The 13,218-nt window shown below is 37.4% G+C and overlaps 1 protein-coding gene across 1 annotated transcript in view; it reads right to left on the minus strand.

Moving 5' to 3' along the window:
• Positions 1 to 1,929: 1,929 nt before the first annotated feature.
• The window catches only part of LOC133515349 (DNA-binding protein D-ETS-6-like), a 47,011-nt gene continuing 35,722 nt past the window's right edge, over positions 1,930 to 13,218 (minus strand). The window contains exon 6 of the mRNA XM_061847874.1: positions 1,930 to 2,139. Within this exon, the coding sequence (XP_061703858.1) occupies positions 1,954 to 2,139 (186 nt within the window). The 3' untranslated portion in view covers positions 1,930 to 1,953. The remainder of the gene's footprint in view (positions 2,140 to 13,218) is intronic.

The raw sequence follows: 13,218 nt of genomic DNA on the forward strand, positions 1-13,218 counted from the left end.
TTTTTTTTTCTTGCTAGCTTTTTAAATCTACCAAAAATAACCAGAGATAGCCGTATTTTCGTTTTAGTTTTGTTTTGACATGTTTTAATTTTAGTTTTAAGTTTCTTTGTAAATTTATAAATATTTTGTAAATATGTTCTATATGCTATGATTTGCATGCCTTCTGGCTGAATGCGCTGATACCAACATTGATTATGTCTGACAATAACATCTATTATGTACGTGCATTTTTAGCAAATAAAATTTTGAAGTTTGAAGTTTGAAGTTTGAAGTTATAACTAACACATTTATGGACCACATGTTGTCTTTAATAAATAAATGTTAATTTTATAGTATTTTATGCAACAGTTGTATAAGAAGGGTCAAAAAAGGCGAGTGGCGTGAGTTACAATGTGAGCCGGAGCCGAAGGCGTAGGCGAACATTGTAAAGGAATACGCCACGAGAATTTTTTGACCTACTTATACAACGTTGCATACAATATTTTTCCTACGAGTCAACAAAAATAAATCTTAATTTAGGTAAACAAATTACAGCAAAAGTATATAGCCAAGACGCGCGAGCATACCTTGTTACGCGCCCGGCCCGCCCCGGGCCGCGGCCGGCCGGTCGGCGACACCTCCTCGTAACTCATGAGGCCCGGGTACTTGCTAAATTAAGTTTTTGGACAGTTTTTTCTCAATTTTGGCCACCGTAGCCTACGGAGACTAACAAGCAACGCTAAGCGGTCTTCGTAGTCTATGGGTGTTGCTATATTACGGGTGTCACATGCGTGTTTTCTGACTTATGAAGTAATTATTTTTACTATGCAACCAAATGAATATTTTGTAAGTTGGCATCAATGCACTTAGTTTAAAACTGTATTCGTTTTGGTTTTGTTAGGTTGGTAGCCTTTAATCGCAGTAACATTATAGCTTATAAAAGCACAAGAGCTTTTATGAGGAATAGACAATATAGACTTTTCTTGAAATCTTTTATATATGTTCTTATATTCGTATTAATGAATGCATAAATGACAGATAACAGTAGAGGAGTAGGAAAATTTATAAATAGATTTGACGGAAATGATATAAGGACCATCATTCGACGCAACAGATATAGGTATTACGTCTCTAGGTATTGGTATGATTTCTTAAACAGCAGTTATTCAATCGCGATGACATTAGGGTACCAATGTCATCGCGATTGAATAACTACCGTTACTTACTAGGTATACTTTAAATATATTTGTACAGAATACTAGGAAATTGCTAGTAACATATCCACCGAATTACGGCAATACAAAAAAAGGAACAGAAAAACACTTATCGGTACCTATGCATTTAGCGTTAGTCTTACAATTATATACCTATGTATAAGAAAGCATGTATTTTACTTAATCAGGTAAAAAACTGATAATAACAACAGTCAAGAGAGCTGCTCACAAAAACGTTTTCTTCAAATTATTATTTTCAAAATTCCGATTGGCAAAATCTTATGTTGCGTACTAGGTTACGTACTATATTCATAGATACATACCCATTTATTATGTTTCGTTGATTTCAATATGAGTAGATGCTCAGATTCGTAAAATCCATTGCATCATCAGTATCTAGAAGCAATGGATTTTACGTTAATGGAAATATCAAATGCCCTGGCCCGAAAAACAAAAAATAATAATTTCGTTATCTGAGATCTCTCTTGCATAATTGAGCAATAGAGAGGCAGATAAAGAAGTTTCGATTTTCGTTTTTCGCGTTAGGCCCTAAGGCTTTCACTAACCTTCTGGATCACAACCGTTTTCTTGCACCAACACCAACAGATATATCTTTTTCTTAGGTATACGAATAAGATACGAAACATGTTTGTACGAATTATACTCTACACGAATATCAGACATGTAGGTAGGTACTTTTTTCACTTTTATAATTATTAATAATCACATTTTTCAATTAGATATCAACACATAAAAAAGCCTAGTGCGGTGGTAAATGGGGCACTTGCGCGTGTGAGGCGTGCGCCACGGATGGCGCTTGTGGCGTCTGTGGCGCCTGGTCGAGCCGGGGCGCCAGATACGGCCACGGCGCGTCGGGCGTCTGCGCCTGGCATGCTGCTGCCAACCCTCGCCAGCAGAACTTGTAGGCGTAGCGCTTGCCGTGGACCTAAGTAATGAAAATACATTGTTACTCGTAAAGCATGATACATATTTGTGTTTGGAGAATAAAGGATGACTCACGCTACACAGTGCCAGGACCGGGCCGGGGCGGACCGGAGCGAGCCGTCACACGGACTTTCAGGAGCGCCACCGTCGCCGGACCGTTCCGGGGCCGGGGCGACCGGGCCATCATCTCTATATTATAGTATCTCTATGCGTTGACACTATCGTTGAGTCTCCGAGCGCGAGACAGGCCGGGCCGGGCTGTCCGAGCTCACCGAGCCGTCCAAATAACGGACTGTTCATGACAAATGTCACAAATGTCAATCATATTGAAAAAATTGGTTCGATGGGAAGCAAGTCGATATAGAAATAAATAATAAAATCAAAATATTGGCCCTGGCTGCCATAATAGCTGATGAAGAGAATACTGCATACTCTGGGCAATTGTGCATTTGGACATTTCGCGGACACTTTCGGAAAAAGGAGAATTACACAACATTATGTGAAGAGCTTTATTTCCACATGACCCGAGACTCTTTCGAAGCCACCGTGTTCTCTGCTTAAGGTAATGGAAATACAATGCGTGTATATTGTCTCAAATAATCATGTGCCGAAGCATATTAAACTATTAAAAGGAAAAGGGATGACCGGTTCTCCATACAAACATAGTCCCCATTTTCCTCTCTGGATATTGATATTCCCTTCGTTCTACATCCAATTTTGTAATAGTACATTACGATACAAGTGCGAAAAATAGGAAATTCGAAACAAGTGGCGATAAATTAAAACACGACCGAAGGGAGTGTTTTAAATCGACACGAGTTGCGAATTACTTATTCGCACATGTATCGTACAACGTTTTACAGTACATGGCTCTTTAAATGTTCGACACAGTAACGTAATATGCTAATTTTCGCACTAGTGCGGTAAAGTAGCAACATATGTACCTACTGTAAAAATATTATCCGTAATGGGGACTACGTTTGTATGGAAAAGCGGTCTCGTTTTGAGGTAGGTAACTAGGCAGATTACTTAGAGATTGACTCATCACAAGCTGCCCTAAGTGCTTCTTAGCGAGTAGACAGGCCTATTGTTTTTCAGTATTATTTTCTTCTATTGAGGTGTGCATTTGTGTTGTATTGCAAAAATATATCCGTTGGGGTTCAGTGATACCCGATAGATATTAACCCTGAATCACAAATGATCATTTTGCTTAATGCCGCGTTTTTGCATTATTTTCTCCCATCAATCCTATCATAGACTTGTTCCGTTTCAGGAATGCATGAAAAACTTAAGTTTAAAAGAGAAGATATTTAAAATGGCTGTAGGAATACCACAACATTTTAAAGCATCGATATAAGATAATCATCTACAAACATTCAGCTATAGAGAAATACGCGTACACCACTAAGAATGTCGGTGGTGCGCTCTCAAAGTAAAAAAAATAACCTTTAAGTTCGGTACACTAAGATAGAATTGTCTAACAAGTACAAAAAATAAACTACTTACCTACTGGCTTACTTACTTCTTGCGGAAAAGGAATTTTTGATCTATAATACGAGTGGGTTAGGTAGTTGAAATTTACAGTGTGCATTTTATGGTTCCGTAGCCAAAATGGCAAAAACCCTTACAGTTTCGTCATGTCCATCTGTCTGTCTATCTGTCTGTCCGTATGTCACAGCTATTTTACTCAAAAACTATAAGATAACCAAAAGAGAAAAGTGGAAAGTAGGTATTTTTTATACTACGTTGGTGGCCGGCCTGATGGTAAGCTACTACTTAGTTTAGAAGTTCAAATGTATAAAAATATAATTTTTAGGCACGCCATACATGTAACTAAAAGTGAAAAGGTTATTCAAGTAAAAGAGTATTAAATTTAAGATTTTTTTTAAGTAAGTGAGATGGCAAAGGAGTCTTGCGTAGCCCGTCATGCTAGCCCGAAATGATATGAACGCTCTGACGTCGGGCTACAGCGGCGGCCTCATATTGAGAAAGTCGGGCGTAGCCCTTGTGCTATGCGTGCTCTAAGGCCGAGGGCCCCCTCATAACAAATGAATCGAGGGTAGCCTTACGTACCTAAGTAGCTTCCTCATACTAAAAAGTCGTGCAGAAGAAGATAACAATATATTTTTTTCAATATGTCAATTCCAGATTTTCTGTGTTTCTTAAATGTATAGTAACATGGCAGCAGTTTTCATCTTTAGGGTTCCGTACCCAAACGGGACCCTATTACTAAGACTCCGCTGTCCGTCCGTCCGTCCGTCCGTCTGTCACCAGGCTGTATCTCATGAACCGTGATAGACAGTTGAAATTTTCAAAGATGACGTATTTCTGTTGCCACTATAACAACATAGTATTGTGTTCCTGCCGGTGAGTAAGGTTGCCAGAGCTCAACGAGGGGAAGGAGGGTTGTTAGGCTCGGCAACGCGCATATAATTCCTCTGGAGTTGCAGGCGTACATAGGCTATGGAGACTGCTTACCATCAGGTGGGCCGTATGCTTGTTTGCCACCAACGTAGTATATAAAAAACCAAATACTAAAAAAATTACGGAATCACGTTGGGCGAGTCCGACTCGCCCTTGTCCGGTTTTTGTATTTATTCGTAAGCTTGCATTAATTGCCATGGCACTTTAGGCTTAGCTTGTAAGTACAGTCGAGGAAATTGATTCTTTAGCAGTTAACGTGTCACGTTACAATGGACAGCTCTTACCATAAGTATGTACAGCCAAATTTACTTGAACCGCAAGTTGCTAAAGAATCAATTTCCACGACCGTACTAATATGATATTCTTTGCTAATAGGTCTAATAAATAATATGTTGCGGACTCTTTTCTTAAACCTTTTTACTTGTATACTTTTTACGACATTTGACGCTGTCATGTTATTCAAATAGTAAAATAAATCTGACAAGAGAGAAAATTGTGATCTTATTTACAGAAAGATACTTAATGTATGAAAAAATAAGCAAAAATAAGAATGAATGTTTTGTGAGTGTGAAACAATTTTATTTTCTTTGACAAATAGAGCACTGCATTGCATTAACGATTATTATTATTTTAATTTGTATGTCTTTCCCATCACGGAACAATGGTATTCCGGACCTTTGAGAAGCGTGCGCCGAGCCCTAACCTAACGTAGAGGCCCTTTTGACACGTTCATGAAATGTAAGATGTACACCGAGCTGATGCTGCCCTTGCCCATGTCATAGGACGCACGCAGAGGCAGGCCCGACAGGGTGTAAGGACTATTGAGAGTTGTTGGAATCTAAAATAAACTAGGTTATTGTGTGAAAGCGATGGGCTAAACACTGAGCTATGGGTTAAAAAACCAGACACCTGCCTAATAAAACGGTATACAATTTTATTTCCGGCAGACGACACAAAAAGCGACATATGGGATGGCTCAAGAGTAACACTGGTGTGAGCGGCTCAGGGGTATCGAGAGGCGTGCGCCGCTTTCAACCCAGTGGCTGTAACAGCCACTGTGCCAACTCGCGTCTTGCACTTCCACCCTTGGAACTTATAGCTCTAACGACTCCACCCTGGCCGGCCGGCCAAGGCAACCCAGAAGCAGATAATCCTGTCCCACCCACCCTCCTTCGAATGACAGAACTCCCTAGGAACACTCGGGTACGTGAGATCGTTACTCCCCAACTGCATGCCACAAGCTGCCCGAAGTTGACTGATTGCACTGGTAAAATCAATCAGATTATTAGTTTGCAGTTCCTAAAAGCCATTGCTGAAAGGATGTGTAGCTGTCATATACAAAAACAATGGGTAGACAGTCTCAAAGGGTATGTCTTATGATAAATAGTTTCATGCCGCAGTAAAATAATGTGATTTGTAGTATTTAGTTTTAAAATATATTTTTATAATGTGTATGCTAATCTTAAGGTATTTATCTATGGGCCGCTAGTTGCCTGAAATAAATTATGATAGATAGACGGATAGATGGGGTGTTCTAAGAGAAAGTCGCTTTGAAAATGCTTTTGTCTTGTACGGCAGCTTCCTCAATCAACTGCGTAAAGCTCGAGAAAATACTGCCAAAAGGCTAGGCTAGATAATAAGTTTTTATAAAAGAAACATGTCTTTATGGGACCCATAACATTGAAGCAATACAAAAGTTAGAAATGAGAGTCAAATCTGACAATCGTTATCTACGCACGAAACGCCCCTTATTAAATGATACTTGATCGTGACGTCATGATTAAGTTTAATGCGTTTTATTTGCATTGCATTTACAAAAAGAGGAGCTTTCGAGTTTCGAGGATTATGTTTTTAAAATACGTGTATATTACGTAGGTTTGTTTGTATTGATTTTTTGATTCTAGAAATAATAGTTGTATAACCTTAATATGTATGTAGGTAAGTACTAAGTAGGTACATAAAAGGTACCGAAATAGGTCAGAAGAGCAGTAAATTCAATATTACTATACAGTATATCCAAAAAGAGCGCTATGATAAGTAAAAGTTCCTTTTTAGGGTTCAGTACCCAAAGGGTAAAACGGGAGCCTATTACTAAGACTCCGCTGTCAGTACGTCTATCCGTCTGTCACCAGGCTGTATCTCGTAAACCGTGATAGTTAGTTGATATTTTCATAGATGATGTATTACTGTTGCCGCATTAACAACAAATACTAAAAACTACGGTACCCTAGATGGGCGAGTCCGGCTCGCATTTGTCTGGTATTATTTAAATATAGGAGGCAAATGAGGAAAGCCCATGAACAGAGGTCGTACCTATCATAGGATAAGTAGATATATATGTACAAAGAAACAGCGGTATGTTAAGTAGATTTTTTTATATAGTAGGCAAACGAGCAGAGCCCATGAACAGAGGTCATACTCTTATCATAGAATTGGTAGATATGTACAAAGAAACAGCGCTATGTTAAGTAGAATCGATTTTTTTAAAGTAGGAGCTAAACGAGCAGAACTCATGAACAGAGTTCGTATCATAAGATTTGTAGATATGTACATAGAAATGGCGCTATGTTAAGTAGAAGTATTTTTTTAAATATAGGAGGCAAATGAGCAGAGCCCATGAACAGAGGTCGTATCTTAAGATTTGTAGATATGTACATAGAAATGGCGCTATGTTAAGTAGAAGTATTTTTTTAAATATAGGAGGTAAATGAGCAGAGCCCATGAACAGAGTTTGTATCATAGGATAAGTAGATATGTACAAAGAAATGGCACTATGTTAAGTAGATTTTTTTTTAATATATGAGGCAAACGAGCAGTACCCACGAACAGAGCTCGTATCAGAAGATTTATAGAGATGTACAAAGGAATGGCGTTATGTTAAGTAGAAGTATTTTTTTTTAAATATAGGAGGCAAACGAGCAGAACCCATGAACAGAGCTCATATCATAAGATTTGTAGAGATGTACAAAGGAATGGCGTTATGTTAAGTAGAAGTATTTTTTTAAATACAGGAGGCAAACGAGCAGAGCCCATGAACAGAGGTCGTATCTTAAGATTTGTAGATATGTACATAGAAATGGCGCTATGTTAAGTAGAAGTATTTTTTTAAATATAGGAGGCAAATGAGCAGAGCCCATGAACAGAGGTTGTATCATAGGATAAGTAGATATGTACAAAGAAATGGCACTATGTTAAGTAGAATTTTTTTTTTTAATATAGGAGGCAAACGAGCAGAGCCCACGAACAGAGCTCGTATCAGAAGATTTATAGAGATGTACAAAGGAATGGCGTTATGTTAAGTAGAAGTATTTTTTTAAATACAGGAGTTAAACGAGCAGAGCCCATGAACAGAGGTCGTATCATAAGATTTGTAGATATGTACATAGAAATGGCGCTATGTTAAGTAGAAGTATTTTTTTTAATATAGGAGGCAAATGAGCAGAGCCCATGAACAGAAGTTGTATCATAGGATAAGTAGATATGTACAAAGAAATGGCACTATGTTAAGTAGAATTTTTTTTTTTTAATATAGGAGGCAAACGAGCAGAGCCCACGAACAGAGCTCGTATCAGAAGATTTATAGAGATGTACAAAAGAATGGCGTTATGTTAAGTAGAAGTATTTTTTTTTAATATAGGAGGCAAACGAGCTGAACCCATGAACAGAGCTCATATCATAAGATTTGTAGAGATGTACAAAGGAATGGCGTTATGTTAAGTAGAAGTATTTTTTTAAATACAGGAGGCAAACGAGCAGAGCCCATGAACAGAGGTCGTATCATAAGATTTGTAGATATGTACATAGAAATGGCGCTATGTCAAGTAGAAGCATTTTTTTAAATATAGGAGGCAAATGAGCAGAGCCCATGAACAGAGGTTGTATCATAGGATAAGTAGATATGTACAAAGAAATGGCACTATGTTAAGTAGAATTTTTTTTTATATAGGGGGCAAACGAGCAGAGCCCACGAACAGAGCTCGTATCAGAAGATTTAAAGAGATGTACAAAGGAATGGCGTTATGTTAAGTAGAAGTATTTTTTTTAATATAGGAGGCAAACGAGCAGAACCCATGAACAGAGCTCATATCATAAGATTTGTAGAGATGTACAAAGGAATGGCGTTATGTTAAGTAGAAGTATTTTTTAAATACAGGAGGCAAACGAGCAGAGCCCATGAACAGAGGTCGTATCTTAAGATTTGTAGATATGTACATAGAAATGGCGCTATGTTAAGTAGAAGTATTTTTTTAAATATAGGAGGCATAAGATCAGAGCCCATGAACAGAGCTCGTATCAGAAGATTTATAGAGATGTACAAAGGAATGGCGTTATGTTAAGTAGAAGTATTTTTTTTTAATATAGGAGGCAAACGAGCAGAACCCATGAACAGAGCTCATATCATAAGATTTGTAGAGATGTACAAAGGAATGTATGACCTATTATTCACCTCGTAAATTATTTGCAGGTGACTAAATAAACACCCTGTATATATTTGTTGTTGTATCAACAAATCAAGCATTTACATTAAAAAAGTGAGTGACATTTAATTAAGTGGAACTGCTGATGAAGACCAGACGGAACACCTCAACTACGCGTATTTCACGTTTGGCGATATCTTCTTCGTTGAGATTGTTCTGCAAGTTATTTTTTAAGCTTCATTTTAGTCAAGATCTATTTCTGATAATGGATCCCAGGAATAATGGATGAAACTCTTCAAATATTTTACATATAGTATATTTTTATATTTGCATTTAAACAGTGCTATTTGGTGAAACGTGTTCATGAAGATTAGAATATAACTTCTCCTTGACAAGTATTTTACGAGTTAGGGCTTAGGTATATTCAGGGGTCGGACAAAAAGTGCGGATGACGTAAAAATGACGTAATCTTGCACACAGGATGATGTTTGAGTTTGTATTTAAACTTCCGTGTGACATGTAGTAACAAAGTAGTATTAATGAAGTAACAAAATAATCGTAAATAAATCCATGGAATTAATAATACAGGTGGTAGGGTGATGTAGTGAATAAAATAAATTTCACGAAACTTGTTACCATAAGGTATAATTATTTGAAATTAGTTAGAACAAGTTTGTGGGATCCTCAGATAAATAGGTTTAATAGTCAAAAGTGGGAACAGTAGGTAAGATTAGCAGTATACGTGTTTGTCACGTACCTCCAAAAACAGAAAATTGCCACAATATTCGAGTAAAGATGACATTTTAGAGCGTTTTCTTATACATTAGTAAATATAAATTTTAGCTAAATATAATCGTGAGGATACAATAGCTAAACAATAACGAAGTCAATTTATTGTTCATCTGATTGACATGTGTCAGTCAAAAACGTACTTACTCATTTCAAGTGGCGATATCGTTTAATAAAGAGGTTGATAAATGATAAGTGATAATTGTTTATGAAAATCAAAAATACTATTTGAAATCACCTATAAGTGGTTTGACGTCATCCGCACTTTTTGTCCGACCCCTGGGTATATTATATGGGCTTACCTATGGGCTATTGTTTTTCATTCAATAGTTTACATATGTGAAAGAGAAAGTATAACAATATGCTTGTTAGACTAAAATAGCTTTAGTTTTGTTAATTTCAAAAACTTAGTAGGTGATAATTATAACATAGGTATAGAATCTTCAAAAATAAAACAGTAGATACAAAGCAGGTGTTATTGGCCCGTCTTTATATATAGAAAATCGATGGCATGATTCCTAGGAACAGATCTTCGTATGTGTTATAGTTTCAAACTTTCCCATACTGAACGATCTACATAAATACATACCGAATCTACACCGACGGGAGCAAACATGACGGAGGGGTCGGAGCAGCAGTCATAATACACCACCCTGATGGCCGACACACAATCAAACGCAAAAAGCTACATAAATTCTGTTCCGTATTCCAAGCCGAATGCGTAGCCATAGACACTGCCTGCGAAACATGTATCCACCTCCAAATAACCCATTGCACCGTGTTTTCCGACTCCTTGTCAGCATTACAGGAAATCGCCAATAGAAACAGCACAAACCGCATAGTCAACAGCATTCATCGGAAAATCCACCAAATCACACAAGGAGGCACAATACAGTTCTGTTGGATCAAGGCCCATGCAGGACTGCTTGGAAATGAGGAAGCGGACCAGGAAGCCAAAAACGCCGCCACTCTCCACCGTGCACCCGACTTTGACCACTTTCCCATCTCCTACATTAAGCACCTCTGTAAAACTGAAACACAAAAAGCGCACTGCAATGACTACCTCACCTCTACCACCGGAATGCACCTAAAGAACTGGCTACCAACTCTTAACCACATCAAAGAGCTCCGGAACAAGACCACCATTTCCTTCCATCTAACCCAAATTCTCACCGGACACGGCTACCACAAGAAATACCTAAAAAGAATGAAAATTATCACCGACGATCTCTGCCCCTGTGACGGAAACACCCCACAAACAATAGACCACCTTCTACGATCATGCCCAAAATTCAGCATAGCAAGATTCAATCATGAAATCATCTGTCATAATCTCCAAATTCAACCTTACAGCCTCCCAGACCTCATTAGCAGAGAAAGTACATTGACCTCATTTTGCAATCTATCCAGGACCATAATCAACAGTTTAAAAAAGTTCAACAACACATAACAACTCATCTACACCATCCATCTTCATATCTTAACATTCATTACCACCATCACCTTTCATAACAACACAACATCATCCCAGTGTCACATAATTAATTCATTAGAGATATAAAACATCACACAGACCTTACGGATCCAGCCGCCCGTACACTTCGCGGGGACTGGACCCAAAATTTTAAACGCATAATAAAAAAAAAAAAAAAAAACTGAACGATCTAAATAGGCCACCATGTATACCCTACGGAACATTTTATTTCGTTGGATGAATTTAGGGTGTAGGGGAGAAACTACCCAATTATGAGCTACTTACTGAAAACTATCATTAATAGACAATTGTAAGGATATTTAACATTGCCAAAATAAGGTTAAAGGTGCCCTCTAGTAGTACTTAGTCGATATTGTGATACAATGAATGGTATTATAAACATTTTTCTTTTTTCATATACTATGGACATTCCTCGATGGCACCAAGCTGCAACTGGAAAGCGATGATCACACGGCAAATAAAATCGTGAAGACTGTAGCAGCCACGTCTAAGGAGGATGAATGTATCCACATTCAATATTTTTTATTTATTTTTTGTTTGATATGTAAAAATGCACGTCAATAAGGTGGCAAACTATTATTAACAGAGACCGGAATTATTGTGGCATTCTTGAACTGTCATAGAGAGTTCTCATTTATCGACTTCGGGTACACGTATATCGATACAACGTAGAACACAAAATATTAAAAAGTTATAAAGTTAATGGATATTTGACTGTAAAAGAAGTAACTGCTTTTTTGCATTTCTTTTTACTTATTAAAAAATAGCTCTATAGTTAGGGAGTACAAGTCCAGTAAGGGTTGCTAGATAGCATCTCTTCAGCAACTCTTACTGAGTTTCAACATAATTACTTATATTTTCAAGAAATGAGAGGGGTAAAAAATTATAACTAACCATATAATTCTCAAAATGTTGGATTGTTTTAAGCATGACATCAGTGGAATACATTTTGAGCGCTGGGATTCGGTGGTTAACAGTCATAGTCGGTCTTTCGCATGTATTGCTGTTATTCTTTAAAAACGGATGGGAAAGTTACTTACATTTTATTCACAAGAAATGCAAAGTAATTTAATCATTCAAATTTTGAAATATTTTATCACCTAGGAATGTAAAATTAACGACGACGACGACTTGTGATGATTTTGAAGTTTAAATATTTTTTGGCGTTGGTGTGGTAATTATACATTAATTCATAACGAGTTCAATTATTCACAACCAGTGGCAGTAAATTAAAACACGATCGAAAGGAGTGTTTTAAATCGAAACGAGTTGCCAATTATCTATTCGCACATATACAACGTTTTACAGTACATATGGCACTTTAAATTTTCGACATAGGCGCGTAAAGTGCTAATTAACGCCCTAGTGCGGTAAAGTAGTACCATATGTACTATAAAAAATGTTGTGTTTCAGTCGTTAGAAAAAATTGTTTAACCCTCGTGTCTTCAAACCCTCGAAAGGCTCAAGATTTCCACTTCTCTAAAATACATAACTGTTTTAGCCAAAAATATTAACTGTTGAACTATATTGAAGGCCCGGTTCACATTGAGTGGCTGCACCACTGTGCACATACAAAGTGTATTCTAACTGTAACTTTTTTGACCACATTATTTTCAATATTTCTCGATTTTTAGCGAGGTAAAATTTTTTTGATGTCATGTACCAAATAATACAAAAAAGGTACTAAAACTGGGAGTAAGCGTCAGGATGTCAGGACCATGATAGCTATTTATATCGTTATAAATAGCTATCATGGTCCTGACATCCTGACACTTACGATACTACAATACAGTAAGGGCTATAACCGCGAACCACTTCATTAGTTCATCTATTCGCCTCTCTATCACTGCGCGATCTTTCTTTGTGCGAAAGAGAGGCACATAGGCTTCCCCTTCCCCCTGACGAAATTATGCGTTCCACGTCTTAATCATTAATTTAAGAACAATAAAACATA

This window comes from Cydia pomonella, chromosome 2 (genome assembly GCF_033807575.1).
Source record: "Cydia pomonella isolate Wapato2018A chromosome 2, ilCydPomo1, whole genome shotgun sequence".
Classification (NCBI taxonomy): domain Eukaryota; kingdom Metazoa; phylum Arthropoda; class Insecta; order Lepidoptera; family Tortricidae; genus Cydia; species Cydia pomonella.